General features: G+C 37.6%; 1 protein-coding gene and 1 pseudogene across 7 annotated transcripts in view; both read left to right on the top strand.

Annotated features, from left to right (window-relative positions):
- Positions 1 to 4,659: 4,659 nt before the first annotated feature.
- MIGA1 (mitoguardin 1) overlaps positions 4,660 to 27,919 on the top strand; it is a 94,030-nt gene continuing 70,770 nt past the window's right edge. For 2 of the 6 annotated variants that reach the window (XM_082420133.1, XM_082420130.1), the window contains exons 1-2: positions 4,660 to 4,770; positions 7,694 to 7,807. In XM_082420133.1, the coding sequence (XP_082276259.1) occupies positions 7,709 to 7,807 (99 nt within the window). In that variant the 5' untranslated portion in view covers positions 4,660 to 4,770; positions 7,694 to 7,708. The other 4 variants (XM_082420132.1, XM_082420131.1, XM_082420129.1 and 1 more) reach the window with 3 other exon arrangements.
- On the top strand, positions 7,716 to 27,917 carry LOC309641373 (2-iminobutanoate/2-iminopropanoate deaminase pseudogene; annotated as a pseudogene). The gene is made up of 3 exons (XR_014268773.1): positions 7,716 to 7,807; positions 10,802 to 12,151; positions 13,471 to 27,917. The product of XR_014268773.1 is annotated as a 2-iminobutanoate/2-iminopropanoate deaminase pseudogene (transcript).

The raw sequence follows: 27,919 nt of genomic DNA, 5'->3' as shown, positions 1-27,919 counted from the left end.
CAGGCTCCAGACGCGCAGGCTCAGCAACCATGGCTCACGGGCCCAGTTGCTCTGCGGCATGCGGGATCCTCCCAGACCAGGGCTCGAACCCATGTCCCCTGCATCGGGAGGCAGACCCTCAGCCACTGCGCCACCAGGGAAGCCCAGCCTCAATTTTTTGACCTAAGAAATGGCAATAATAATTTTGGGGGGTAACAGCTTTATTGAGATACAATTCACATGCTATATAATTCATGCATTTAAAGTACACAATTGAATAATTTTTAGTATATTCACAGATTTGCACAACTAGTACCACAATCTAAGTTTAGAACATCTCACTACCCCATACCCTTTAGAAGTCCCATACCCTTTAAGGAGTCCTCTCCATTTCCTCTCAGCCCTTTCTGCCCCGGGTGGTCACTAACCTACTTTCTCAATAGATTTTCCTATTCTGGAGGTTAATGTAAACAGAATAATACAAGAACATAATCTTTTATGACTGGTTTCTTAACATGTTTTCATGGTTTACCCATGTTGTAGCATGTATCAGTATTTCATTCCTTTTTATGGCCAAATAATATTCCATTATATGAATATACTACATATTATTCATCCATTCATTAGTTGATAGACATTTGGGTTGCTTTCGTTTTTTAGCTATTATGCATAATGCTACTATGCACATTCATGTACAAATTTTTACTTCAATGTATGTTCTCATTTCTCTTGGGTATTGTCTAAGCGTAGAATTGCTGGGCCATGTGGTACTCTATGTTTAACATTCTGAGGAACTGAATCTGCAATATTTGGATGTGCATGGAATAGATGTTCTAAATTAGCATCTAGAACAATACTCTGAGTTCTAGATGCCTTGGTTGGCTTAGTTCTGACTTGCAGAGGAGTCTTGTCAAATGCTCTTGGGTGGGTGATAAGAACAAAGATACAAGGGCCAGTATATGCCCTATGGCATTGTGTAGATTTAAAAGGAGGCCTTGAGTTATTGCTGGGGACTCTGCCAGGTTTTAGCAGTTAATGGAAACGGTAATTGGGTATATGAATTACCTAAAAGAATTTATTTACTTAGGCAATGTCATTGGTTTTAATTGTCAAAGTGCTAGACTTTGGTCAGGTTTAATGTTGTCACTTGATAAGCACTGTTTCCACCAATAATTAATGAAGTACATTGGTCATATATTGTCTCGGAGTGAGCAGTAATCCTAAATGTCTGAAATAAAATATCAGATACACCCAATCAGTGTAGTTAAATACGACTTTGGTGCTTTCTGCCTGTGTCCCACTCCTAAGAGCTGGCTCTTTTCTTATAGGTCCCTTTTATGTGTTCTTCAGTGACTTCCCCTCCCCCTGCCTTGCTGGGCACTTTTCACTGTTTCATTTCCTAATACTTTGAAAAAATCTGTAGCTAACCATTTATCAATAGATGGTCCACTTAGCTGCTGATTTCAAGATACAACCTTTTAAGATAACTGAAGCCTGCTACATTCTATGGTGTTCACATGGTCCACAGGAAAACTTTTCTTGCAAGATTGCTAGTATAGGGCATTTCTGCTACAGCCCTCTCTCTCTGCTCAGTCATCAAAGGTCTCTTTGGGTTGTCTGTTGCCTTTAGATTTTTCAGGTGACATAAACTACAGGGCACAGAGATCAAATTGTCTGAATTTCTTAAAATTCTTTCACTTGGCTCAAGGTGGTGATAGGATGGAATAAGCAAGTACCTTCCTCTCTCCACTCTTGGGGAAGGAGAAGGAAAAATGCACAGCACTCTAGAAAATTGTCTCCTGGGTATTTCCATTCTCCAGTCTTTTTTGATCAATTCTGCCACATCATTCCCTGGAGGCACATGAGGGCTGAGAGTAGCTAAATGGGCTGCCCTTTCTCCCAGCATGCCCTGTGTGGGTGATTTAGCATTCTGTTTTAGAATGCTCAGGGCACTTGGCATCTATTTCGCTCAGCTTTGGAGCTTCTGTCAAAAGACATGGAAAAGTCCCACTTAGTATGCCATATATCTTAGAAATATGTGCCAGGGAATGTTCTAAATTCTTAACCATTTTTTGATGTCATGGTTGGATTCCATTGACATTCAGGTAAATGCTATGGACCCCTTTCTCAAAGTAATGTTTCTATGCGTATAAAACAAAATATGTAGGATTACCAAGGAAACCAATTATATGGAAATAAGAGTTTTATCCTTGGATCCCACAGAGGTACAAGTTAAAAACTTATATAAGAATCTTAGGTGGGGAGGGATAAATGGGAGATTGGGATTGACATACACACCACTATATAAAATAGATAACTGTGGGACTTCACTGGTGGCACAGTGGTTAAGAATCCGCCTGCCAGTGCAGGGGACATGGGTTCGAGCCCTGTTTCAGGAAGAGCCCACATGCCATGGGGCAACTAAGCCTGTGTGCCACAACTACTGAGCCTGCGTTCTAGAGCCCGTGAGCCACAACTACTGAGCCTGTGTGCCACAACTACTGAAGCCTGCGCGCCTAGAGCCCATGCTCCACAACAAGAGAAACCACCGCAATGAGAAGCCCGCACACCACAACAAAGAGTAGCCCCCGCTCGCCGCAACTAGAGAAAGCCCACACACAGCAAGGAAGACCCAACGCAGCCATAAATAAATAAATAAATAAATTTATTCTTTAAAAAGAGGATATATGTATATAACTGACTCATTTGCTGTACAGCAGAAAGTAACACAACATTGTAAATCAACTATAAGCCAATAAAAATTTTTTTTAATCCTAAAAAAATACCTATATAAGATTCTTAGTGCTTTACAAGTATTATTACATTTCTCTTCTCAACATCCCAATGAGGAAACTGAGGCATAATGAGGGTTAGTACCTTGCCTAAGACCATGCACCTAGTAAGTGGCAGAGAAAGAATTCAAACTGTGGCAGTCTGACTCCACAGTATTGTTCAATACTATGCAGACAGGATACCCAAATTCACTAATGGTTGATGTAGCAAGTACCTCAGTATTTGAACAATAGCAAAAACTAATATTATTTCATGAATTCCACTTCCTGGTTTGGTGAGCACTACATGATGACTTTGGTTATCTGGGGGAGGATCAGACCTTTAGAATTAATCCAAGTGCCATTTTTTTTTTCCTGGGCCAGGATAGCAAAAGATATCAAAGGTATCAATGTTCAAATATAAGACTGTGTCCATCTGTTGCTAACATCCATGTGGACCACCCTGTCCTGTGGTTTAAGCTACTATTTGTTCAGTTTTCTTTTGCTTCTAGCTAACAGCATCCTACCTGATATATCCAATAATGACTAAGATTGAATATTCTGGTAACCCAGGAGAAGGGAGGCTTGGAGCAAATTACATTGATTTAGCAAAATAAATAAAATCTGGTAGTTCTTATTCTCCTGTTAAAGAGTAAAATCCATACCCAGTGTGTAATAATATCTTTCTCATAATGGTTATTGTGGAATTAAAGGAGATAGTGTTCATAGGAAAGTTGTTTAAGTGGTAGTCATCATTATTACTGTTCTTCCCATTAGGCTGAATGTTTGGAAGTTGTGGGAAATAGGGAGGAGGCGCAGACAGGAGATGGAGGAATAAACAAACACAGCCTTACAAATTCCAGTTTCTTCAAGTGTCAAGAGCACTGTTCACAAGTGCACAATACTTTCACACACAACTCAGTCTGTGCATTTTTAGTTATTATTCATCCGGTAACGTCAGACACTGGCATTACCATTCTCCTTATTTTCCATCACTAAATGGGAATTTCGAACACTACCAGAAAAGACTGTTCATTCTTGATTCTGAGATAGGAATAGTAACATGTGCTCTCATGTTTTAGCAATCCTTACAAAATTAGTTTGGCTTTTTTCACCACAAATATGCTCAGAAATTGGAATTTTAAAATCTGCAGTTCTGACGGAATGTTTTGGCTCAGGACTGCACATAGAAACAGCATGTTGTTTTCTGTTGTTCTCCCTCCCACCCCATTAGTTCACTGCGTATTAGACAGAACCTCGGAGCTGTGAATACGTTGCCTAACCCCTCAGAGTTGACCATATTCACATATTATTTGGTAGCCTAATTCAGTAGGAAACGTGGAGAAAAGCTAAAGACGAATTGAAATCAATAATAACTTCATCATTAATACAGGATTGGAATGCCTCAACATTAATTTGTTTGGGGGCTGAGCGTCTGTAGTAGTTCTTAATCTGGGACCTGTGGATTGGTTTTGGGCATCTAACCTCATATATATATATATATATATATATATACACACACACATATATATGTATATATATATATATATATACACACACACACATATATATGTATATATATATATATATATATATATATATACACACACACACACTGTTTTTTCTTTTAATAGTATGTGAGTGTATTTTTTTAACACTATATTTAAATGACATATGGGGAAAAGGCCCCATAGTTTTCACCAGATTCATAGTATGGTCCTAGAGCCCTCAAATGGTTACGAACTAGGATGCTAGTTCTTGACAGCACTGTAAGAGGATGCAATTCTTCCATTCTATATTTTACATCTATCTGGCAGGGAGAGAGCCTCTACCCTAAACAAAAATGGCGGGAGCTGCTTCACACGTAGCCCCTCACGCAGAAAGGCTAGGAGGCCCCCGCGACTTTCTCTCCACCTTCCCACTCCTGACCCCGGAAGGACTCCGCCCCTGGGGGTCAGCCTGCGGCTCGCTGCGGCGGGGAAGTAGGCGTGGGCATGCTACACTTACCCTGGAGCGCCAGGTACGCTGGTGGAGCTGGTGGGCGGAGGGTCGGGTGGGGTCGCAGCGGCCACGGGGTAGAGGCTGCTGGGCGGGCAAGAGCGCCAGCCTGCGACCTCTGGACTCCGAGTGCGGGTGGAAGAACAGAAAGCCGGAGGGAGGCCCGCCCGGGACCGCTGAATCAGGGTGGGCTGGTGACCGCTTGGAGCCGGAGCGAGGGTCGGTCGGGGCGGCTGAGCCGAGAGGGAGCCCCTTTCCTGGTCCTCTTCGTAAAGAAAAAGGAAGCCCGCAGAGGAGAGCGCGGTGGGGGTGAGGGAGGCCTGAGGGAGGGGCAGCTAGTGTGGTACAAGTTCCTGCAAGAATGTCAGTGGTTTGAGCGGGGAGTGGTTTTTGGATGAGGAAGATTACGCTTTCCTTGAAGGTGCTTTCCGAGAATAATTTAGCATCGGGAGGTTTGTGGCGTTAGAGCCCTTCTGTAAATAAAGTTGTTCAACTTTTATTTTCTGGAGGGAGGACTCCAAAAGGTCTTGCTCGTGCACAGACCTTTATTATTATTTTATCATTATTGCAAGTAAGCATTTTTGCTGTATTTCAAGTATCTTCTCAGAGTTCGGTGATATAGATTATCAAAATTTTGTGGATATTTCAGACTTTCATTCTTGCTTGGATTATAAAGTCCAATTTTAGGGTGTTTTAAGAAACAAATTCTATTTATGACACTTATTTTTAACGCTCTCGTGGTTAGAATGGAGAGAAGCGAGTAATATTACAGAGTAAAATATTTTTGGTGATGTTTTAGACCCCCCTCTCGAAATTCGAATAATCATGAAACTGCCTTCATGTTTTTTAAAATTAATATTTATGAAAGCAACTGAAATGACCAGTTTTTAAAAGCTATTCAATTATTAATTAAGTTTGGAATCACTTCCTCAGTGATTTTAAATGAAAGGGAATGAGGTGGTTAGAATGCAAAAATAGACATTTGTCAGAATTCTTTTAAGAAAACCCCTGCAGCAAATTGAAGTGATTGCTTTATTTTCTTTCTCCTCTGCTTAAAAATCTGGAACTCTGTTATGGAGAAAATCACTTTGGGTGAATTACTCTCAGTATCTTTTTTTTTTTAATTTTTAATTCAATAGCACAGATAGCTTTAATGATGCAGAATCTATTTCGTTACTAAAAATGTTTCTCTAAATGAAGTTGTCAGGTTTTTGGGTTTTTTTTTTTTGGGGGGGGTGGGATAAATGTGCTTCCCCTCCTTTTTTTTGTGTAACATTTCAAAAAAGTAGTACATGTAGGCACTTAAACAATCAAATATTACAGAAGCACTTATAATGAAAAACAATGGTTCTCTGCCCAGCCTCCCTACATCCCTAGTCTCATTCCTCAGAAGACTATTTTTCACTTGTTTAACTGTTTCTTCATGATTTCCTTTGTATTTCTGAATAATATGTCTCTATCACAGTTTGTTGGTTAGAATAAATGTACTTCAATTAGAACTAATTACACTGAGCTGAAATATTCTAATTAGAATATGAGTAAGGGAGAATTAAGTTTATACTCCTTGAGTGTCCCTAATAGGGAAAAGGTAAACGGTCAGTAGCAGTAACCCACCTTAAGAAGTATTACTGTGCTTGATGTGAAAGGAAACTACTACTTAATCAGTAGTTTTGATAGTTGTCCGAAAAAAAAAAAAAAAACGGGGCTTATTAACAGAAGGGATTAGTCTACTAGAGTTTAGAAAAAGAGAGCAGAGATATAGGCAGAAATAAAGGACAAAGTATAGCAAATAAGTTTTTACTGAGGGATTGTTGGTAGTTTGTTTTCTCTTTGGTGGTTTGTACAGCACTCTGCAAGGGAAAGAAGTATTGAATTCGGTAGGCCTAAACATTCTGGCTAGTGGGGAAGCCTACTCTTGTACACCAGAAACAGTTCTCAGGCTCTTTCCCAGCCTGTATGAAATATTCCTCAGGGCCCATTAATTTTGTGCTCACCACACAGCCTTTTATACTTAATTCAACTCCCTACAATGTCTTATTTCAGAAAGGGTATGTTTTGATAGCATATAAAGGTATTCTTTCACTAGATAGTGTATTTCCTTATTATAAATGAGCAAATTTGTAAACTAATTTATATCAATACTCTGTGAATTTGTTTAGTGGGTATCCAGCTGGGTACACTGTTAAAACTGAGTTTCTGGCTCTACAAAGCATAGACCCAGACCCTGAACCATCATGTTTCTGTCAGCGTTCTGCTACCTTTAAGGGCCTCTCTCAGTGATGACTGTCTTCTCTGTGGACAACTGATGTTTCTTTCTTTGGTTTCAATAGAAATAGGCATTCAAACAATATTAAAATTTCATAGCATGTATGTCATTTCTTTTAAGAGCTTTAAAATGGGATGGTAAGATCAACTATATTCCAACATAAAATAAAAATTTTTCTAAAACGGGACAGTAGGAGAATAAATGCATGAGTTCTGAAGTTCAGTGAGCCCTGAGGTTCATTCTTAGCTCCTAGAGTCAAGATTCCAATCAGATTTCTTTCAGTACTTGCCCTCCCCCCCAATGCTGTTATTGGAAGGAAATAAGTGGGAAGAAAAATATTTTAAATTACTGTTTAACAGCTGAAACATTTATTTAACCAGAAAAGAGAGAATCTAGAACCTGCAGTTTTCTAAGGAAAATTTACTACTTGAACTCAAAATTGAAATCTAGCTCATTTTCTTTTTGGTTACTTTGGTGATTAATAAACTTTTAGCTCAAGTAAATTTGGCTCAGAATGTTATTTTCTTCAGGTTAGTGTGCAAAAAAAAAAAAAGCTGTCTAATTAAGTGCAAAAAATAAAGCTGTTTAAAAAGAGTTAAATTTTCAATTTGTATCTTTCATTTGTAGAATAACCAGAAATCTTTGTGGCTAATATATTTTTTTGTTTCATTTACTGAAGATTAGAAGAAGAGTCATGTCAGAAGAGACAGTAAGTGAATCACAGTTTTCCCTGAGGACAGCAGCACTAAGAGTGTTTGATCTTCCTCTGTCTTGGTACTATTCTCTCTGCCAGGTAAAAAAAAAAAAAAAAAAAAGAAATACGAAGTTGAATAATAAGTCTGTTGCTCAGAGCGTATTGTGTTTACAGTATTTAAATTTCATTTGGGGTTTTAAATGCTTCAATGTGTTTATTAAAGTAGTTTAAAACTTACTTGGTTTTTATTTATTTCATGTTCTTTTGTTGTTATCATATTCATAACTCTTAAAAGGAGATTGTATTACTAAAAAAATCTTCCTACCTTAAGTGAATTTACAGTCTATTACAGTTATTTTCAGAGAATTATGTTATTCAGATAGGCTTGTTCTCACTATTACAGTCCTTTAATTTTAACTTTATTGTGGTAAAATATATGTAACATAAAATTTACCATTTTAACCATTTTTTAATGTGCAGTTCAGTAGCATTAGGTACATTGACACTATTGTGCAACCAATCTTGAGAACTCTTTTCTTCTTGCAAAACTGGAACTCTGGAGCCACTAAACAGCAATTCTTTATTCCCCCTCCTACCAGCTACTGGCACCACCATTCTCTATTCTGTCTCTATGGATTTGATTTGACTACTCTAGGTACCTCATAAGTGGAGTTACATAGTATTTGCCTTTTTGTGACTGGCTTATTTCACTTAGCAAAATGTTTTCAAGGTTCATCCATGTTGTAGCATGTGTCAGAATTCCCTCTTTTTCCCCAAGTTGGATAGCATTTGATTTTATGAATATACCACATTTTGTTTATTTATTCATTCATTGCTGGAACTTGGGTTGCTTCTACCTTTTGGCTTTTGTGAATAATGCTGCTGTGAACATGACTGTACAAGTAACTATTCAGGTTCCTGCTTTCAGTTATTTTGGGTATATATCCAGAAGTGAAATTTCTGCATCATATGGTAATTCTATTTTTAATTTTTTGAGGAATTGCCATACTGTTTACCATAGTGGTTGCACCATTTTTTATTTCTACCAGCACTGCACAAGGGTTCCAATTTTGTTACATCCTTGCCAACACTTGTTTTCTGTTTTTTTAATAGTAGCCACTCTCATGGTAGTGAGTTGGTATTTCATCGTGGTTTTGATTTGCATTTCCCTAATTAGTCATATTGAGCATCTTTTCACATGCTTACTATCCATTCGTGTATCTTACATAGAAACATAGAAGCTGCACGGCCTGCAGGATCCTAGTTCCCCGACCAGGGACTGAACTTAGGCCCCAGCAGTGAAAGCACTGAGTCCTAAGCACTGGACTGCCAGGGAATTCCCAATTCTTTTATTTTTTTATATTTTTTAAAAAATTTTATTTATTTATTTTTTTGGCTGCGTTGGGTCTTTGTTGCTGCACACGGGCTTTCTCTAGTTGCTGCGAGCAGGGGCTACTCTTCGTTGTGGTGTGTGGGCTTCTCATTGAGGTGGCTTCTCTTGTTGTGGAGCACGGGCTCTAGGCCTGCGGGCTTCAGTAGTTGTGGCATGCAGGCTCAGTAGTTGTGGCTCGTGGGCTCTAGAGCGCAGGCTCAGTAGTTGTGGTGCACGGGCTTAGTTGCTCTGCGGCATGTGGGATCTTCCCGGACCAGGGCTCGAACCTGTGTTCCCTGCATTGGCAGGCGGATTCTTAACCACTGTGCCACCAGGAAAGTGCCCCCAATCCTTTTATTTTATTTATTTATTTATTATTTATTAGTTTATTTATTTATTTGGCTGTGTTGGGTCTTTGTTGCTGCACACAGGCTTTCTCTAGTTGCTGCGAGCAGGGGCTACTCTTCGTTGTGGTGCGTGGGCTTCTCATTGCAGTGGCTTCTCTTGTTGCGGAGCACGGGCTCTAGGCCTGCGGGCTTTAGTAGTTGTGGCGCGTGGGCTCAGTAGTTGTGGCTCGCGGGCTTCAGAGTGCAGGCTCAGTAGTTGTGGCTCATGGGCTTAGTTGCTCCGCGGCATGTGGGATCTTCCCGGACCAGGGCTCGAACTCGTGTCCCCCTGCATTGGCAGGCAGATTCTTAACTACTGTGTCACCAGGGAAGTCCCATCCTGTTATTTTTTTTTTTTTTTTTTTTTTTTAAATTTATTTATTTATTTTTGGGTGTGTTGGGTCTTCGTTTCTGTGCGAGGGCTTTCTGCAGTTCCGGCGAGCGGGGGCCACTCTTCATCGCGGTGCGCGGGTCTCTCACTGTCGCGGCCTCTCCATTGCGGAGCACAGGCTCCAGACGCGCAGGCTCAGTAGTCGTGGCTCACGGGCCTAGCCGCTCTGCGGCATGTGGGATCTTCCCAGGCCAGGGCTCAAACCCGTGTTCCCTGCATAGGCAGGCAGATTCCCAACCACTGCGCCACCAGGGAACCCCCCATCCTGTTATTTTTAATATCTGCTTCTAATGCAGTTTACACTCCATTGTAGTAAATAAAAAGATACATATGGAAAGTAGCATTTATTTCACTAAACTTAAACACTGAATTTCATCAAATCTAAGATGATCATTTTTCACACTTCAACATTTCTAAAAGTTGCTTGCATCTTAAAAGGAATAGTACCTTAGATTGATAAAATATAGTATAATTTTATTTTATTTTTCTCTCTCTTTTTCTTTTTTTTGCCATGCCGCACAGCATGTGGGATCTTAGTTTCCCAACCAGTTGCCCCACCTTAGTTCCCCCATCTTAGATCCCTGCGGATTGGATCCATGCCCCGTTCAGTGGAAGTGTGGAGTCTTAACCACTGGACTGCTGGGGAAGTCCCCTAGTATAATTTTATATAGGCGAGGATGTTACACAGATAAGATGTATGAGAATAATACTAGTTAGTATCCACTATGTTTAAGACATTAGTTAGGTCTTTTTTACATATAATGTCTCTAATCCTTAAAATAATCCTGGAATTTCTGTATCATCTCCATTTTACAAATCTGGCAGCTTTTTAACAGCTTAATTAACTTGTCTAAAATTGCGTATAAAATATGGGATTTGAACTTGCATTTCTTTGATCCCGAAATCCATTTTCTCTTTTTTTCTTTCTTTCTTTTCCTTTTTAGGATTACATGATTAAAAGTAAATTTGAAAAATACAGAAAAGAATTAAATAGAAAATAAAAATTGCCAACAACCCCTCTATAAAAGTTTATTGGCTGTACTTTACTTAGGTCTTTTATTTCTGCATATATCTCTCTGCTTCCCAATCCCTCACTCCCCACCCTCACCGCTCTGTCCCCCTCATTTGAGATTATAAAGTTGTATATTTTGAGCATTTTCTCTGTCATTAAAAATGCTTTATAAATATAGGTGTACTATAGTTTATTGAATATTTCTCTATTTTTGAGTTTTTGGGTTATTTCAGCAGTTCATTATTTATATATAAATCTTTGTCCAATTTTTAGATTTTTATTAAGGTAGATTCCTAGAGATGAAAATATTGAGTCTAAGTGTTTGGTATTTATTCTTTTATTCGTTTATGTTATTACACCATTTGGATGACATTTAAAAAGACCAGCAACAGGACATAGCAGCACCCACTGTGTGTAAAACACTGTGTTAGAGATTTTATATTGGTTACATTTACAAACTCTTTAATCCTTACAATGATTCTAAAGTAATATTATTCTTTAAAATTTATTATTTGAATAGCTAATACATTTACGTGGTTCAAAAACCAAAACTACACACACACACACACACACACACACACACACACACACACAGAGACATGTACATATGTGGAGATTTTTCTCTCAATCCCTATCCACTTCTATAGGTAACCGTTTAGATTACTTGAATATCTTTCAAGGTTTCTTAATTCAGATACCAGCAAAAGCAATTATATTTTCCTTCCTTCCTTCCTTCCTTCCTTCCTCCCTCCCTCCCTCCCTTCCTTCTTTCCTTCTTTTCTTCAGCTGCGTTGGGTCTTAGTTGTGGCGTGTGGGCTTCTCTCTAGTTGTGGTTTGTGGGCTCCAGAGCATGCGGGCTCAGCAGTTGTGGCGCGTAGGCTTAGTTGCCCCACGGCATGTGGGATCTTAGTTCCCCAACCAGGGATCAAACCCGGGTCCCCTGCATTGGAAGGCGGATTCTTAACCACTGGACCACCAGGGAGGTCCTATATTCTGTTTTTTAAAAAATATTTATTTATTTATTTTTGGCTGCGTTGGGTCTTCATTGCTGTGTGTGGGCTTTCTCCAGTTGCAGCAAGCAGGGGCTACTCTTCGTTGTGCATGGGCTTCTCATTGTGGTGGCTTCTCTTGTTGCAGAGCACAGGCCCTGGGAGTGCCGGCTCCGTAGTTGTGGTGCATGGGCTTAGTTGCTCTGCCGCATGTGAGATTTTCCCAGACCAGGGCTCGAACCCGTGTCCCCTGCATTGGCAGGCGGATTCTTAACCACTGCGCCACCAGGGAAGTCCCAATTATATATTCTTATTTTCTCCTCTTTCTTATAGAAGGTAGCATACTACTTATGTTCTTGCTTTTTTTATACTTAAAACATTTCCTGGAGATTTTTCCATATTAATAAATGTAGTTTTTTGTTTTTGTTTTTGTTTTTATTCCTGCAGCTACATGATGTTTCTGTATATGGCCATTTGGGTTGTTTCTGATCTTGTTCATTACAAACAATGCTATAATGAATAAGCTTGATATACTTCAATTCACATAGGTACAGGTATAGGATACATTTTTAGACTTTGGATTTCTGGGTCAAAGAGTAAATGTATTTAAATTTTGATAGATGTTGCTAAATTTCCTTCCATAAGGATAGTATTGTTTTGCACTCCCCAAAGCTTTGGGATTTTTGCCAATTATTGTTGTGTGTTTTGTCCACACTGATTCTACTGTACAACCTGCTTTTCAATACTAAGAATAATTTTCTGAGGCCAGGACTATTGTCCACATTGTTCCATGGAATATTTTTTTAAAAATAATATAAAGAATCATTGCAAGTAAACTTAAGGATACATCCTCTACTCTCAGTCATGGTACTGAGTATCCAAAACTCATTCCATGTTATGAAATGCACTAAGGTGGGTCAGCAACCTACAGGCTATGGGCCAAATCCAGGCCGCTGCCTGTTTTTACAAGTAAAGTTTTATTGGAACACAGCCATGCTCATTTGTTAATGTATTATCTGTGACTGTTTTTGTGCTACAACAGCAGTGTTCAGTGGTTGCAATAGAGACCATATGTTCCACAAGCCTAAAATAATTTACCTGGCCTTTCCCAAAAAAGTTTGTTGGCCCTGTACTAAGAGAGTAGGCTATAGTTTGAATAGCATCAAAGGACAAAGAAAAGACCAAGGAAAAGCTTAGAGTTCTTGTTCAGACAGTTCTATAGCTTTAAATAGTTTTGTTGATTCTCCAAATTCAGAGTGTTATGTGGAAAAGACTAAGAATTAACTAAGCACTTAAAAAATAAAAATCTGTCTAAATGTAGTGTGGTATCTTGAGTTGGCCTTAGAATAGAAAAAGAACATTAGTGGAAAAACTGGTGAAATCAGAATAAAGAATATAGTTTAGTTAATATTGTACTAATGTTAATTTCACAGTTTTGACAAGAGTACTATGGTTATGTAAGATGTTACTATCAGAAAAACTGAGTGATATGGGAACTTTCTCTACTATCTTTGCAACTTTTCTGTAAATTTAAAATTATTTCAGAGACCCGTGAGATGTGAGTAGGAGCAGGATACAGGGTAGTTGTCTCCGAGGGGCGGCAAGGGAGAAGGATTAACCATGTCGTCTTTGATCAGAAAGGTGATCAGCACCGCGAAAGCCCCAGCGGCCATTGGTCCCTACAGTCAGGCTGTGTTAGTCGACAGGACCATTTGCATTTCAGGACAGCTTATGCCAGGAGGGGTGGCAGAAGAGGCTAAACAAGCTCTTCCAAACATGGGTGAAATTCTGAAAGCAGCAGGCTGTGACTTCACGAATGTGGTAAAAACAAGTGTTTTGCTGGCTGACATAAATGACTTCAATACTGTCAATGACATCTGCAAACAATATTTCCAGAGTAGTTTTCCTACAAGAGCTGCTTACCAGGTTGCTGCTTTGCCCAAAGGAGGCCGTGTTGAGATTGAAGCAGTAGCTGTCCAAGGACCTCGTGACAGCATCACTCTAAGTGGGCCCAGTGTTATTTAGTCTGGAATTTTAATAATGTTTTTAAATTAATGTCTTAATTTTTACAGTCTTTGTTGGAAAGTGTAAGGTTGACTGAAATATCTGAAGTTATTATGGAAATACCATATAATAAGGGGAATTGAACATGAGTTGAAGGTTAATGATGAATCTAGTTACTGATGTTATAAATCACACTTCTGTAACACTCATATTACTGGATGTGGGAAAAGAGACACGCATTACCTAGTTACTCAGAAAAATAAAAGTAAAGGGAAATAACATGTAGGAAAGATGAGTTACTATTCCTGAGAAATAATAAAGAGCACACCTAATTCAGTTAAATTCGGTTAATTTAATGATGTGAAATATTTAGTTTTCATGTCAGATACATGATTCTGCTTTTACTTGAGTAAAGTTAAAGTACTTAAGTTTGAATGGTAGAGGTAAAGGAGAAGACACTGGACCAAATTTTATATAGATAATATTTTTCTAATGGAAATAAAATAGCATGCAGATTTTAAAAAATAAACAAAATAAAATTATTTCAAAATAAGGTGTTTGTTTAAAAAATTTTTTTTAATTAAAATAATAGGAGCGCACATTTTTGGAATGTGTACTGTGTGTCAGATATAACTTTACGTATGTTATCTCCTTTCACAACAACCCTGTGAGGAAGATGATATTATTCTCATTTGTCCAAAGGTTACAGTTAGCATGTGACATGTGGTGTGTTCCAGTTATCAAAGAGATTCATTCAAACTATGTTTATTGAGTATCTACTCTGTTTCAGTTGATATAAAGTGGTGAACAAGATCTAGATATAATCCCTGGCATTATTGAGCTTAGAACTTCAGTAAGGCTCTTAAGAGTCCCCCCATCCAAAGAAAAAAAAAGGTGTGTTAAGTACTGTGTTAGAGGAATAGATCAACTCAGTTCTAGTTAGAACTTCATGCTGAATAAAGGGAAATAGGTTATTGGAGCAGGAGACTTGTGTGTGACTAAATAGCTATTCTCTGTCTCCAGAGAACATTAGATGACGGGGGAAACTTGACAAGAACATTAAACAGTGGCATCGGGTTATGGAGTGGAGAGGATTGTGAACTCTGAGCACCAGGAACAGTGTCTTATTCCTTTCTTTGTATTCTCAGTGTTTGGCCCATAAGTTGGTACTCAGTTCATGTTGAATGAATAGGACACGTGTCTGGTTTCCATTTTGTCTGGAGGTAAGGAACTGTATCACCTCGAAAATCCCCTCAGAGTTTGGGATTCTGAGATGCTGTATTTTCAGTGTTCCAGGCAATGATAATAGGAAGTAATTGACTTTCCTCTGGGGAAGAAAGAAGTAACAAAATGAGAAGTGATAGGCAGGAGTAATAGAGACTTTCAAACCTTGTGTCATCTAGATTACTTGTGATAAAAATCTTTTCCTGGGAAATTTACCTTATTTTTGTCATGGAAAGTTTTCTTTTTTCATGAGATTAGGACTGTAAGTTGTAATGGGTCTTTTATGCAAAAATAATATTTAACATATACACAGAACTTGAATCTTAATAAAAGTGAATTGATTTATATTGTATTTGAATTCGTATTAATAAAAGCACATTATATTTCTGACAGTAGTTTTAATTTTGTATTTATGTCTCCTAATAGTTCTCTAACTTCAGTGCCCTAAGATATAGCAGAACTGACAGTTTAAGAACACGTGATCACTTAGTTATGGCTGGGCCTGTGTTAATAGATTATTTTCTTTCTTTCTTTTTTCTTTTTGTCTTTTTTTTTGGCTGCACCACATGGCTTATGGGATCTCAGTTCCCTAAGGAGGGATTGAAGCCAGGCCACAGCAGTGAAAGTGCCGAACCCTAACCACTAGTCCACCAGGGAACTCCCAATAGATTATTTTCTTTAGTTGAGGTCTTAATTTTGTTATCTTACATTTGCTTATGCAGTAAATACTAATTTTTATATTTGATCTAAGAAACATTTTTGGGGGGGGTAATGAGGTCAAGGCAGTTCATAAAATATAATGAGAAGTAAGGTGTTCTTAATAATAGTGCTATTTTTTAGAATTTATTTTATTATTGGTTGTTTAGCATCCAAATTCCAGGAACTGTTTTGTTTGTTTTTTTTTTTCCCTGAATCTCATTTGGTTGCAGTGAACACTGGAGCTATGGTTCCAGAGGGTAAAACATAGAAATGGAAAGAAACAAATATTTGGCAATTCCTGTATAGAGACATTACGGAAGAGAATAATTCTTACAGTTTGCGAAGGGAAAAAATCTGAGGCGACATTGGAATGTTCCAATTTTTCATGATAGTTTTGGAAGAATTTAAATGGATTTGGAAGAAAAGTAGAGTAAGAATAGTTTTAAATTTTTGTTAGATCACAGTCGCTGAGGCCAAATACTAATGGCAAGTGGAAGTAAATCATTTCTGGTATACCAGAAAATGAGCAATTATTTTGGATTTATGTGTAGAACCAAGATGTTATCCTTTTAAATTTATTTAGTTTTAAAAATTTATTTATTTATTATTTATTTTTGGCTGCACTGGGTCATCGTTGCTGTGCGCGGGCTTGCTCTAGTTGCGGTGAGCAAGGGCTACCCTTTGTTGCAGCGCACAAGCTTCTCATTGCGGTGGCTCCTCTTGTTGCGGAGCACGGGCTCTAGGTGCATGGGCTTCAGTAGTTGTGGCACGCGGGCTTCAGTAGTTGTGGCTTGCGGGTTTTAGAGCGCAGGCTCAGTAATTGTGGTGAATGGGCTTAGTTGCTCTGCAGCATGTGGGATCTTCCCGGACCAGGGCTTGAACCCATGTGCCCTGCATTGGCAGGCGGATTCTTAACCACTGCACCACCAGGGAAGTCCTGAAGATGTTATTTTTCAAAAACAGCTTTATTGAGGTAAAATTGACACGCATTAAACTATACGTATTTAAAGAATACAATTTAAGTTTTAACATATATGTGTATATGCCTGTGAAATCCTTGCCACAGTCAGGGTACTAAACATACCTATGATCTCTAAAAGTCTATCATTCCCTTTTGTAATCTCTGCCTTTGCATCTTACTGTCCAACTCCACTCCCCCACTTTTCCCCAGGCAAGCACTGATCTGCTTTTTGTCACTATAGATTAGTTTGCATTTTCTAGAATTTTGTATAAATGGAATCATACAGTATGTACTTCCTTTTGTCTGGCTTTTTTTCACTCAGCCTAATTATTTTGAAATATATGCATGTTGTTGCATGTATCAGTAGTCCTTTTTTTATTACTGAACAGTATTCCATTGTATGGATATATCACAGTTTGTTCAGCTATCCATCTGCAATGGACTTTTGGGTTTCCTGTTTTTTCTTTTTTTTTTTTTTTAATTATAAATAAAGCTGCTAAGAACATTTCTGTACTAGTCTTTGTATGAACATACGGTTTCATTTCCTTGGGTAAATACTTAGGAGAGGAATGACTGGATCATAAGTAGGTATATGTTTAATTTTTTAAGAAAATGCCAGACTTCTTCCAAAGTGGTTATACCATTGGTATGGCCAGTCTTTTTAATTTCTGCCATTCTAAAATAGGTGTGTAGTGGAATCTCATTGTGGTTTTAATTTGCATTTCCCTAATGACCAGTAATGTTGAATGTGTTTTCATGTGCTTATTTGCTATCTGTTTATCTTTGTTGATGTGTCTGTTCAAAGCTTTTGCCCATTTTTTAAAATTTATTTATTTATTTTTAACATCTTTATTGGAGTATAACTGCTTTACAATGGTGTGTTAGTTTCTGCTTTATAACAAATTGAATCAGCTATACATATACATATATCTCCATATTTTGCCCATTTTTAAATCGGGTTTTTTGTTTTCTTATTAAGTTTGGAGAATTCTTTATATACCCTTTACACAATTCCTTTGTTAGATAGATGATTGGCAGCTATTTTCTCCTAATTCGTGGATTGTCTTTTCATTCTCTTAACAGTGCCTTTTAAAGAGCAGAAGTTTTAAATTCTGAAGTCCAGTTTGTCAACTTCTTTTAAAAACTGGGTCAGGTTTTTGGTGTCATCTCAGAGAAATATTTGTCTAATCAAAGATCACAAAGATTTTTTTCCTATGCTTTTTCTGGAACCTTTATAGTTTTAGGTTTTGTGTTTAAGTCTGTGATCCATTAGTTAATTGTTGTGTACGGTGTGAAACATAGATTGAAATTCCATTTTATTGTATATGGATACTCAGTTTTTTCCAGCACTAGTTTTTTTTTTTTTTTTTAATATCTTTATTTGAGTATAATTGCTTTACATTGTTGTGTTAGTTTCTGCTGTATAACAAAGTGAATCAGCTATACGTATACATACATCCCCACATCCCCTCCCTCTTGAGCCTCCCTCCCACCCTGGCACTAGTTGTTGAAAAGACTACTCTTTTTCCACTGGACTGCCTTTTTGTACCTTTGCCAAAAATCAGTCATCTGTATACGTGTGGGTCTATTTCTGTACTCTCTCTCTTGTTGCATTGATCTGTTTGTCTCTTTGTGTCAATACGACAGTGTTTTGTTTATTGTAGCTTTATAGTAAGTCTCAAAATCAAGTAAGGTTAGTCTTCCAACTTTGTTTTTCTTTTTCAAAATTGTTTGGACTATTCTTGATTCTTTTCATTTCCATATGAATTTTATTTTTTTTGGCTGCACTGTGCATCTTGTAGGATCTTAGTTCCCTGACCAGGGATTGTACCCACGCCCTCAGCAGTGAAAGCGTGGCGTTCTAACCATTGGACAACCAGGGAATTCCCTCTATATGAAAATTAGAAATCAAGTATCAGTTTTTACCAAAAAAAAAAAAAATCTGGCTAGGATTGTCATTGGGATTGTATTGAATCTATAGATCAATTTGGGGACAGTTGACATCTTTGAGTCTTTCAACCTATAAATGTGTTACGTCTTTCCATATATTTAGGTTTTCTTTCTTGAACCTCAGCAGTGTTTGCTAGTTTTCAGGATGCATGTCTTTCACATCTTTTGTCGGATTTATCCTTAAGTATTTCATATTTTATGATGCTACTGTAAATGGTATTTTTAAAATTTCAATTTCCAGTTATTTATTACTAGTATATGAAAATAGACTTGTATATTGATATTATATCTTATAGCTTTATTAAACTCAGTTATTCTGGTAGCTTTTTATAAGTTTCATAGGGTTTTTCTACACAGATGATCATGTGGTTTTAAATGGTAATGAATAGTTGTTTTTATTCTACTATTACATTATAGTTTAAAGTTTATGTTAATTCAATTTTTATTTTTACAAATAGTTTTATTATAGAAAATTTTAAACATATACAAAATTGAATAGTTTAATGAACCCCCATATACCTGACACACAGCCTCAACAGATAGCAATGCATGGGCAATCATTTTTTTCCTTTTTTCTTTTTTTAAATTTTTATTGGCGTATAGTTGATTTATAATGTTGTGTTACTTTCAGGTATACAGCAAAGTGAATCAGTTATACCTATACATATATCCACTCTTCTTTAGATTCTTTTCCATACAAGTCATGACAGAGTATTGAGTAGAGTGTGCATGGGCTGTCTTGTTTCCTCTGTTTTCCTATCCATTTCCTCCTCCATCCTTCACTGCATTCTTAATATTTATTGCCCACCTCTCCGATACATTTGTTTTTTGTTTTTGTTTTTTTTAAATTATTTGCTTTATTTTATTTTATTTTTTTAAAATTTTATTTATTTATTTATTTATGGCTGTGTTGGGTCTTCGTTTCTGTGCGAGGGCTTTCTCTAGTTGCGGCAAGTGGGGGCCACTCTTCATCGTGGTGCGCAGGCCTCTCACTATTGCGGCCTCTCTTGTTGCGGAGCACAGGCTCCAGATGCGCAGGCTCAGCAATTGTGGCTCACAGGCCTAGTCGCTCCGCGGCATGTGGGATCTTCCCAGACCAGGGCTTGAACCCATGTCCCCTGCATTGGCAGGCAGATTCTCAACCACTGCGCCACCAGGGAAGCCCCTCACTGGATTCATTTGAGGCAAATCGATACATCATATTATTTCATCTGTAACTGTTTCATTTTATATCTCATCTCTTAAAATAGAACCACCACAATAACATTACATCCTTCCATACAATAGTAATTCCTTAATATTATCAGTATCCAGTCCGTGTTTAATTTCTCCTGTTGTCCTATGAGTATTTTTTGTTTGTCTTTGTTTTGTTTGATGGAATTGAGGTATCTTTTAAATCTCTTAGATATCTGTCAACTCTTAGATCTCTTTTAATCTGTAGTTTCCCCCATATCGTTTTTGTTTTTTTTTTTTGCTTTGCTTTTATTTTCTCTGTGGAAGAAACCGTGTTCTTTATTGTGACAGGATAATCCTAATTATATTCTCTCCACTGTATTTTTCTATGAATTGAATTAGATTGGAGTATCAATTAGATTCAGTTTGTTGGTAAAGCTAAGTTATAGGAAGTACATAATATCTGGTTGACTCTTTGTGATGTTGGCAGTCTTTGATAATTATTACTGGATCTGCTAATTCAAGAGGTTGTAAAATGGTGACACCGTTCTATATTTCCTTCTTAATTTATTAGCTAAAGTATATCAATGAAGAGAAACTTTCTGTCAGTACTTGGGTACCTTGGTGCAGTTTGCATAGAAATGGCAGAATAATTGCTTCTTTCCTTTTTATTGACCAGATTGTAAAATAATGAGATGGTTCTTTAGTATTCGTCAGAGCTGATCAAGGAGGGTTTAAAAAAAGATCATTTTGATCTCACAGATTTAATTATATATGATATATTAAACCATTACATTATTTATCCTTATTTATGCTCAAATGAACTCATTTTGGCCAGTGAGAGCCTATTCAAGTTGGCCTGTTTGTGCTTTAGATACAACTCTGTTGACAGCCTCCTTGCTATCTGGTATGAGAAGATGTTACAGGCTTCTCTCATACTTTTCATGCCCCATACCTGGAATCAGCCACTTCTCCAAGAAAAACCCTTTAGTGTAAAATGATATTTAAAGACAACAAACTGTGCACCATGGGTCAATTCAGTTCTTTAAAGATTTTTATTTATTTATTATTTTTTGGCTGCACCGCACGGCCTGTGGAATCTTAGTTCCCCAACCAGGGATCGAACCCAGGCCCTCGGCAGCGAAATCACAGTCTTAACCACTGGACTGCCAGGGAATTCCCAGTTCAGTTTAATTGAATAGTTGTGCGAAGGAAAACAACCCAATCATAAAATCCTTCCAAAATTTCATTGGTTTGAATTAACTGGGATTAGCAGCTGTGTTGATACAGCTTTATTTTCTAAAAATTTTAAGTACTTATAGATTCACAGGGGGTTGCAAAAATAGTACAGAGAGGTTCAGTAATTTGTTCCTTTTTATTGTGGTATTCCGTAGTCTGTATATGGATGTACCACAGTTTGTTAACATTCATTTATTGAGGGACATTTTGGCTGTTTCCAGTTTTGATTATTATAAATAAGCTGCTATGAACATTTGTGTACAGGTTTGGTGTGGGCATAAGTTTTTATTTTTCTGGGATATATGCTCAGGAATATGATTACTGGGTCATATGGTAAGTGGATGTTTAGTGTTTAAAGAAATTGCCAAATTATTTTCCAGAATGGTTGTCCCATTTTAAATTTCCAACAACTATATATGAGAAGTAGTCTTCATATCCTCACCAGCATTTGATATTGTCACTAAAAAATTTTTTTTTAGCCGTTCTAATAGGTGTGTTATATGTCACAGTAGATTTAATTAACATTTCTCTATTGATTGATGATGTTGAACATCTTTTTTTGTGTGTATGTGTGTGTGTGTGTCTATGCCATCCGTGTATCATCTTCTGTGAAATGAAATGTCTCTTCATGTCCTTTGCCTATTTTCTAATTGGATTGTTTTCTTACTGTTGAATTTCAAGAGTTCTTTATGAATTCTATAAACAAGTCCTTTGTCAGATAGGTGGTTTACAAATATCAATATTTTCTCCCAGTCTGTAGCATGTTTTTTCATCCTCTTAACAAGGTCTGTCAGAGCTTTATCTCTTTTTTTTTGGAAAGAATTTTACTTATCAAAGTTGTAAAGATTGTACAGAGAATTTCCATATACTGTTCACCCAATTTTCCTTAATGTATACATCTATCATAACTCTAGTATAATCACTAAAACTAAGAAATTAACATTGGCATAATATTCTTAACTAAAAACTGTAGACTTTATTGGGTTGGCCAAAAAGTTCCTTTGGTTTTTAAGTAAAAATAAAAGACACGTTTTTCATTTTCACCACGAACTTTATTGAACAACATATTCACCGTTTTGTTCCACTACCTTCTGCCATTTTTCAGGCAACTTCATGATTCCATCTTGCCAAAACTTTTTATCTTATTGAGCAAAGAACTGTTACAGGTGCCTTTTACAGTCTTCCAGGGAAGTGAAATTTTTTCATTAGAGAATTTTGTAAAGACCAAAATAAATGGAAATCCAAAGGTGCAATGTCTGGTGAATATGGTGGATGAATCAGAACTTCCCGCCAAGCGGTAACAGCTTTTGTCTGGTCATCAGAGAAACATGCGGTCTTGCGTTATCCTGATGGAAGATTTTGTGTTTTCTGTTGACTAATTCTGGATGCTTTTCATTGAGTGCTGCTTTCAGTTGGTCTAACTGGGAGCAGTACTTGTTAGAATTAATCGTTTGGTTTTCCGGAAGGAGCTCATAATAGAGAACCCCCTTCCAATCCCACCATATACACAGCATCACCTTCTTTGGATCAAGACCAGCCTTTGGTGTGTTTGGTGGTGTTTCATTTCGCTTGCCCCACAATCTCTTCTGTTTCACATTATTGTACAGTATCCACTTTTCATCATCCATCACAATTTGTTTTAAAAACTGAACATTTTTGTTATGTTTAAGTAGAGATTCGCATGCGGAAATACAGTCAAGAAGGTTTTTTTCCGCTTAACTTACGTGGTACCCAAACATCAAAGTGATTAACATAACCAAGCTGGTGCAAATGATTTTCAGCACTTGATTTGGATATTTTGAGTATGTCGGCTATTTCCTGTGTGGTATAACATTGATTGGCAGCTGTCACAATTCAGTCTAACAAAATTGTTTCACATGAAGTTGAAGATAGGTGCTACTAGAGCAATCTTATGGGGAAACTGAACGAACTTTTTGGCCAACCCAATTTTTTTTTTTATGTAATTACTTAAATTTCATTGCTTTTTCCACATTGTTTTTAGTTGTTAAGTCTCCTTAGTCTTCTTCAATCTGTGACAGTTCCTTCAATCTTTCCTTGCCTTTTATGCTTGACACTTTGGAAGAGTACAAATTAGGTATTTTATAGACTGTCCCTCAATTGAATTTGTCTGATGTTTTCTCAAGATTGCATTGAGATTATTCATTTTTGACACAGTGCATTGTATCAGGGGATACATGATGATGTGTATATGTCTTTTACAGGTGATGTTTAACCTTGATCACTTGATTAAAGTTTTTCTGCTGTTTTTTCTCTTTGTAAATAAATTTGGAGGTAGGTGCTTTGAGACTATGCAAATATATTGTTTCTCCTTAAACTTTTGTCCCCTAATTTTATTTTATTTTTTTAATAAATTTTATTTATTTATTTATTTCTGGCTGCATTGGGTCTCCGTTGGCTGTGCACTGGCTTTCTCTAGTTGCAGTGAGCAGGGGCTACTCTTCTTTGCGGTGCACAGGCTTCTCATTGTGGTGGCTTCTCTTGTTTCGGAGCTCGGGCTCTAGGCCCGTGGGCTTCAGTAGTTGTGGCACACGCACCTCAGTACTTGTTGCATGCGGGCTCAGTAGTTGTGGCGCACGGGCTTAGTTGCTCCGTGGCATGTGGGATCTTCCTGGACCGGGGATTGAACCCGTGTCCCCTGCATTGGCAGGCAGATTCTTAAATACTGTGCCACCAGGGAAGTCCCTGTCCCCTAATTTTAGCACTTAGTAGTGAATCTTGCCTTAAGCAGTTATTACCATAGAGTTTATTGGTGATTTTCTATTTCCTTCATTCCTTCTACACTCATTGTTTAAAATTATTCTGTAAGGGAGAGTTGTCCCTTCTTCCCCTTTTGTTAATTTATTCAATTATTGATTTATATCAGTTTGGGTATTTATTTTGTTCTTTGGTTTATAATCTAATACTATTGTTATTTATTTTGTTTCTCAAATTGTTCCATATTTGGCTTTGGAAGCTCTTTCAGGTTGGCTCCTGTATCTTTTGACATGCCTGACATGCCCTCCTTTTTTTTTTTCCTCTCCGGGTTCATTTTGTATTTTCTCTGACTCAATCCTGGAATTACCCACTTTTCTGGGGAGCTTTGGCTCTCTTTAGTCTCCATATTTAGTTCTCTTTAGTCTCTGGCAATTAGAAACTAAGATCTGGATGCAAGGTGTGTGCATTGCTACTGGGATGTTGCTATTTCTAGGCCCTCTTAGGAGACAGAACTAGGATATGTGTGAATGCATACTGATCAGTGTATTTATACACAACTATATTTCTGAATTTGTCTATCTGTATATATTAAAAAGAAAAAGCAAAACATGAGTTCATATTGATACTTCTTTTTTAATATATTGAGATTTGGGCTTCCCTGGTGGTGCAGTGGTTGAGATCTGCCTGCCAATGCAGGGGACACGGGTTCGAGCCCTGGTCTGGGAGGATCCCACATGCCGCGGAGCAACTAGGCCCGTGAGCCACAACTACTGAGCCTGCGCGTCTGGAGCCTGTGCTCCGCAACAAGAGAGGCCGCGACAGTGAGAGGCCCGCGCACCGTGATGAAGAGTGGCCCCCACTCGCCACAACTAGAGAAAGCCCTTGCACAGAAACGAAGACCCAACACAGCCAAAAATAAATAAATAAATAAATAAATTAAAAAAAAAAAACCCAGTCCAGAAGTGGGGTTAAACATTTAAAAAAAAAAAAAAAATATATATATATATATATATATATAGAGAGAGAGAGAGAGAGAGAGAGAGAGAGAGATTATATTATGGCTTTTCTTCTTTAGTTTGTTATTATGGTGAAGTGTATTGATTAGTTTTTGAATGTTGAACCAGATTTGAATTCCTAGGATATACACCATTTGGTCATATATATTATTCTTTTTATATATTGCTGGGTTTGATTTGTTAATATTTTATGAAGGATTTCTGCATCTATCAATGTTGGTCTGTAGGTTTGTTTTTGTTTTTGTTTTTGTAATGTCTTCGGTTTTGATGTTAATAGTAATGCTGGGTTTGTAAAAAGATTGGGAAGTGTTCCCTCTTTGTAGGGTTTGATATTTCTTCCTTGAATACTTGGTCGAATTTGGCTTATAATTTGCTTTGTTAGAAGATTTTAACTACATGTTCAGTTTCTTTAGTAGGTATGTAAATATTCATGCTATCTATTTCTTCTTGAGTAAATTTTTTTTTTCCAAATTTATTTATTTTTGGCTGCATTGGGTCTTCGTTGCTGCGCGCAGGCTTTCTCTAGTTGCGGCAAGTGGGGGCTACTCTTTGTTGCAGTGCACGGGCTTCTCATTGCGGTGGCTTCCCTTGTTGCAGAGCACGGGCTCTAGGCGCGTGGGCTTCAGTAGTTGTGGCACACGGGCTCAGTAGTTGTGGCTCGCGGGCTCTAGAGCACAGGCTCAGTAGTTGTGGCATGGGCTTAGTAGCTCCGCAGCATGTGGGATCTTCCCGGACCAGGGATTGAACCCTTGTCCCCTGAATTGGCAGGCGGATTCCTACCACTGTGCCACCAGGGAAGCGCCTTCCTGAGTAAATTTGATGGTTTCTCTCTTTCAAGGAATTAGTCCATTTTATCTAACTTGTTGAATTTATGGGCATAGAGTTGTTCATAGTAATCATTTTTTTTTATCCTTTCATATCTGTGAGGTCTGTAGTGGTGGCCCTTCTTTCATTTCTGATTTTGGTAATATGTATCTTTTCTTTCTCCCTTTCTTTTTGATCAGACTGACTAGAGGTTTATCAGTTTTATTTATTTAAAAAAACCCTAGGGGCTTCCCTGGTGGCACAGTGGTTAAGAATAACCCCGCCAATGCAGGGGACATGGGTTCAAGCCCTGGTCTGGGAAGATCCCACATGCCACGGAGCAACTAAGCCTGTGCGCCACAACTACTGAGCCTGCGCTCTAGAGCCCATGAGCCACAACTATTGAGGCCACATGCCACAACTGCGGAAGCCCGTGCGCCTAGAGCCCGTGCTCCACAACAAGAGAAACTACTGCAATGAGAAGCTTGCGCACAAGGCAGAGTAGCCCCCACTCACCACAACTAGAGAAAGCCCGTGCACGGCAACAAAAACCCAACACAGCCAAGACTAAATAAATAAAATAAATTAAACAAAACAAAACAAAACCAGGAATTCCCTGGCGGTCCCGTGGTTGGAACTCTGAACTTCCACTGTCCAAGGCCTGGGTTTGATCCCTGGTCAGGGAACTAAGATCCTGCAAGCTGCGCAGCGCAGCCAAAACAATAAAAAATTAAAAATTAAAAAACCCAAATAACTCTTGATTTTATTGAGTTGGTTTTCCATTTCATTGATTTCTGTGTAGTCTTCATTACTTCCAAATTTTCTGCTTGCTTTAGATTGGATTTGGTCTTCTTTTTTAAGGTCAAAACTCAGATTATGGTTTCAACACCTTTCTTTTTTTCTTAATATAAACATTTAATGGTATAAATTTCTCTCTAAAGTTAAAATTGCATCCCATAGTTTAAGGCTTTTTTTCCTTTTGGGGGACAAAAGAGAAGGGTACTGATGCAGTTCATGTCCCTCAACAAAAATTCCTGTTTCCCTTCCGCAGTTCACCATTAGGGAGACTTTCTTAGGACTCTTGCAGTCTTTTCTGTGCGTGCTTGGTGGGATTCATGAAGATAAAAACGTCCAAAAAGTGTGAATTACCCCTATATTTGCACCACACGTGCCCCCCTGGGAAGGGTGATTCACCCTCTTTCACCAGTACACTCTCAGTCTCCACCAATTTACCAACCATGCTAGCTGAACTCTTCTTACTGATATCCTGATAGGCCTTGTTCCTGCATGTCAGTGTTCATGTCTTATCTCTCCAGGTGAAAACCTGTGTCTCCTTAGTTTTGGGGCCAGTTGATTACCGTCCAACTTCTGCATTCTGATGGGTTCAAAAAAACTGAGAATCTGTCATTTGGCTTTTTTGTTTTTGGAAGGTTGGAAGTGACACTTTCTAGCTTTCTACATCCCCAAGCCTATAGCTTTATTTTAAAGTTCTTTTGCATTTTAGGTGATTAATAGTGTTTGTCCCTCAAGACAAAGTTAATTACCTCTTGCTCTTATGTTAGTACTTAGTACATACTTACATTACTGTATTTATCACACTATACTGTAATTATTTGTAATACATTATTTGTATATTTGTCTTTACTATTAGTACACTCTTGAGGGAAGCAAGATCTGTATCCTCTGTATACCTGGTGCTTCTTGATAAATGAAAGACATTTGATATATGCTTATTGAATAGAATTATATAAGATTTTCATTTTCATTTTCATAGCACAGTCCTGGTATATTGTAAGATGCTGAGTAAATATTTGTTGATTAATTCATGAATAAAAGGGCTTATTTAAATGATATTTATGAATTGAGTTAATTTATGTTTGCCCACATTTCCAGATAGTTTTAAAAAATTGGTTCATTTTAAAAGTCTGATTTAATCATTCCTGCAATTAAAAATCTTGCTGTGATTCAGATAGAAGATTGAGTTGCATGAATTAATCATTAGTTGGTCAACAGATATTAATGGGATTGAATTATTTTGTGCTCCTGATAACTTTTTGGGCATTATTATTTATCTGAGAACTGCAGAGCAGTGGATAATAAATTACTGCATTTTATGGGTTTGTCTTTAAAATTCAAATTGGGCTAGTTGTCATTGAAAGAGTAAAATAATGTTATCTTGGTAGTATTTAGAACTAGATTAGCTTAAGAATAATTTTAGTCCTTATGTCAATTTTAAACAAACAAATAAGACTTTTTTTCAATCTAATTGCATCTTT

Source organism: Balaenoptera physalus (genome assembly GCF_965194825.1).
Source record: "Balaenoptera physalus genome assembly, chromosome: 1".
NCBI lineage: Eukaryota > Metazoa > Chordata > Mammalia > Artiodactyla > Balaenopteridae > Balaenoptera > Balaenoptera physalus.
This window is presented reverse-complemented; position numbering and strand designations above follow the sequence as displayed.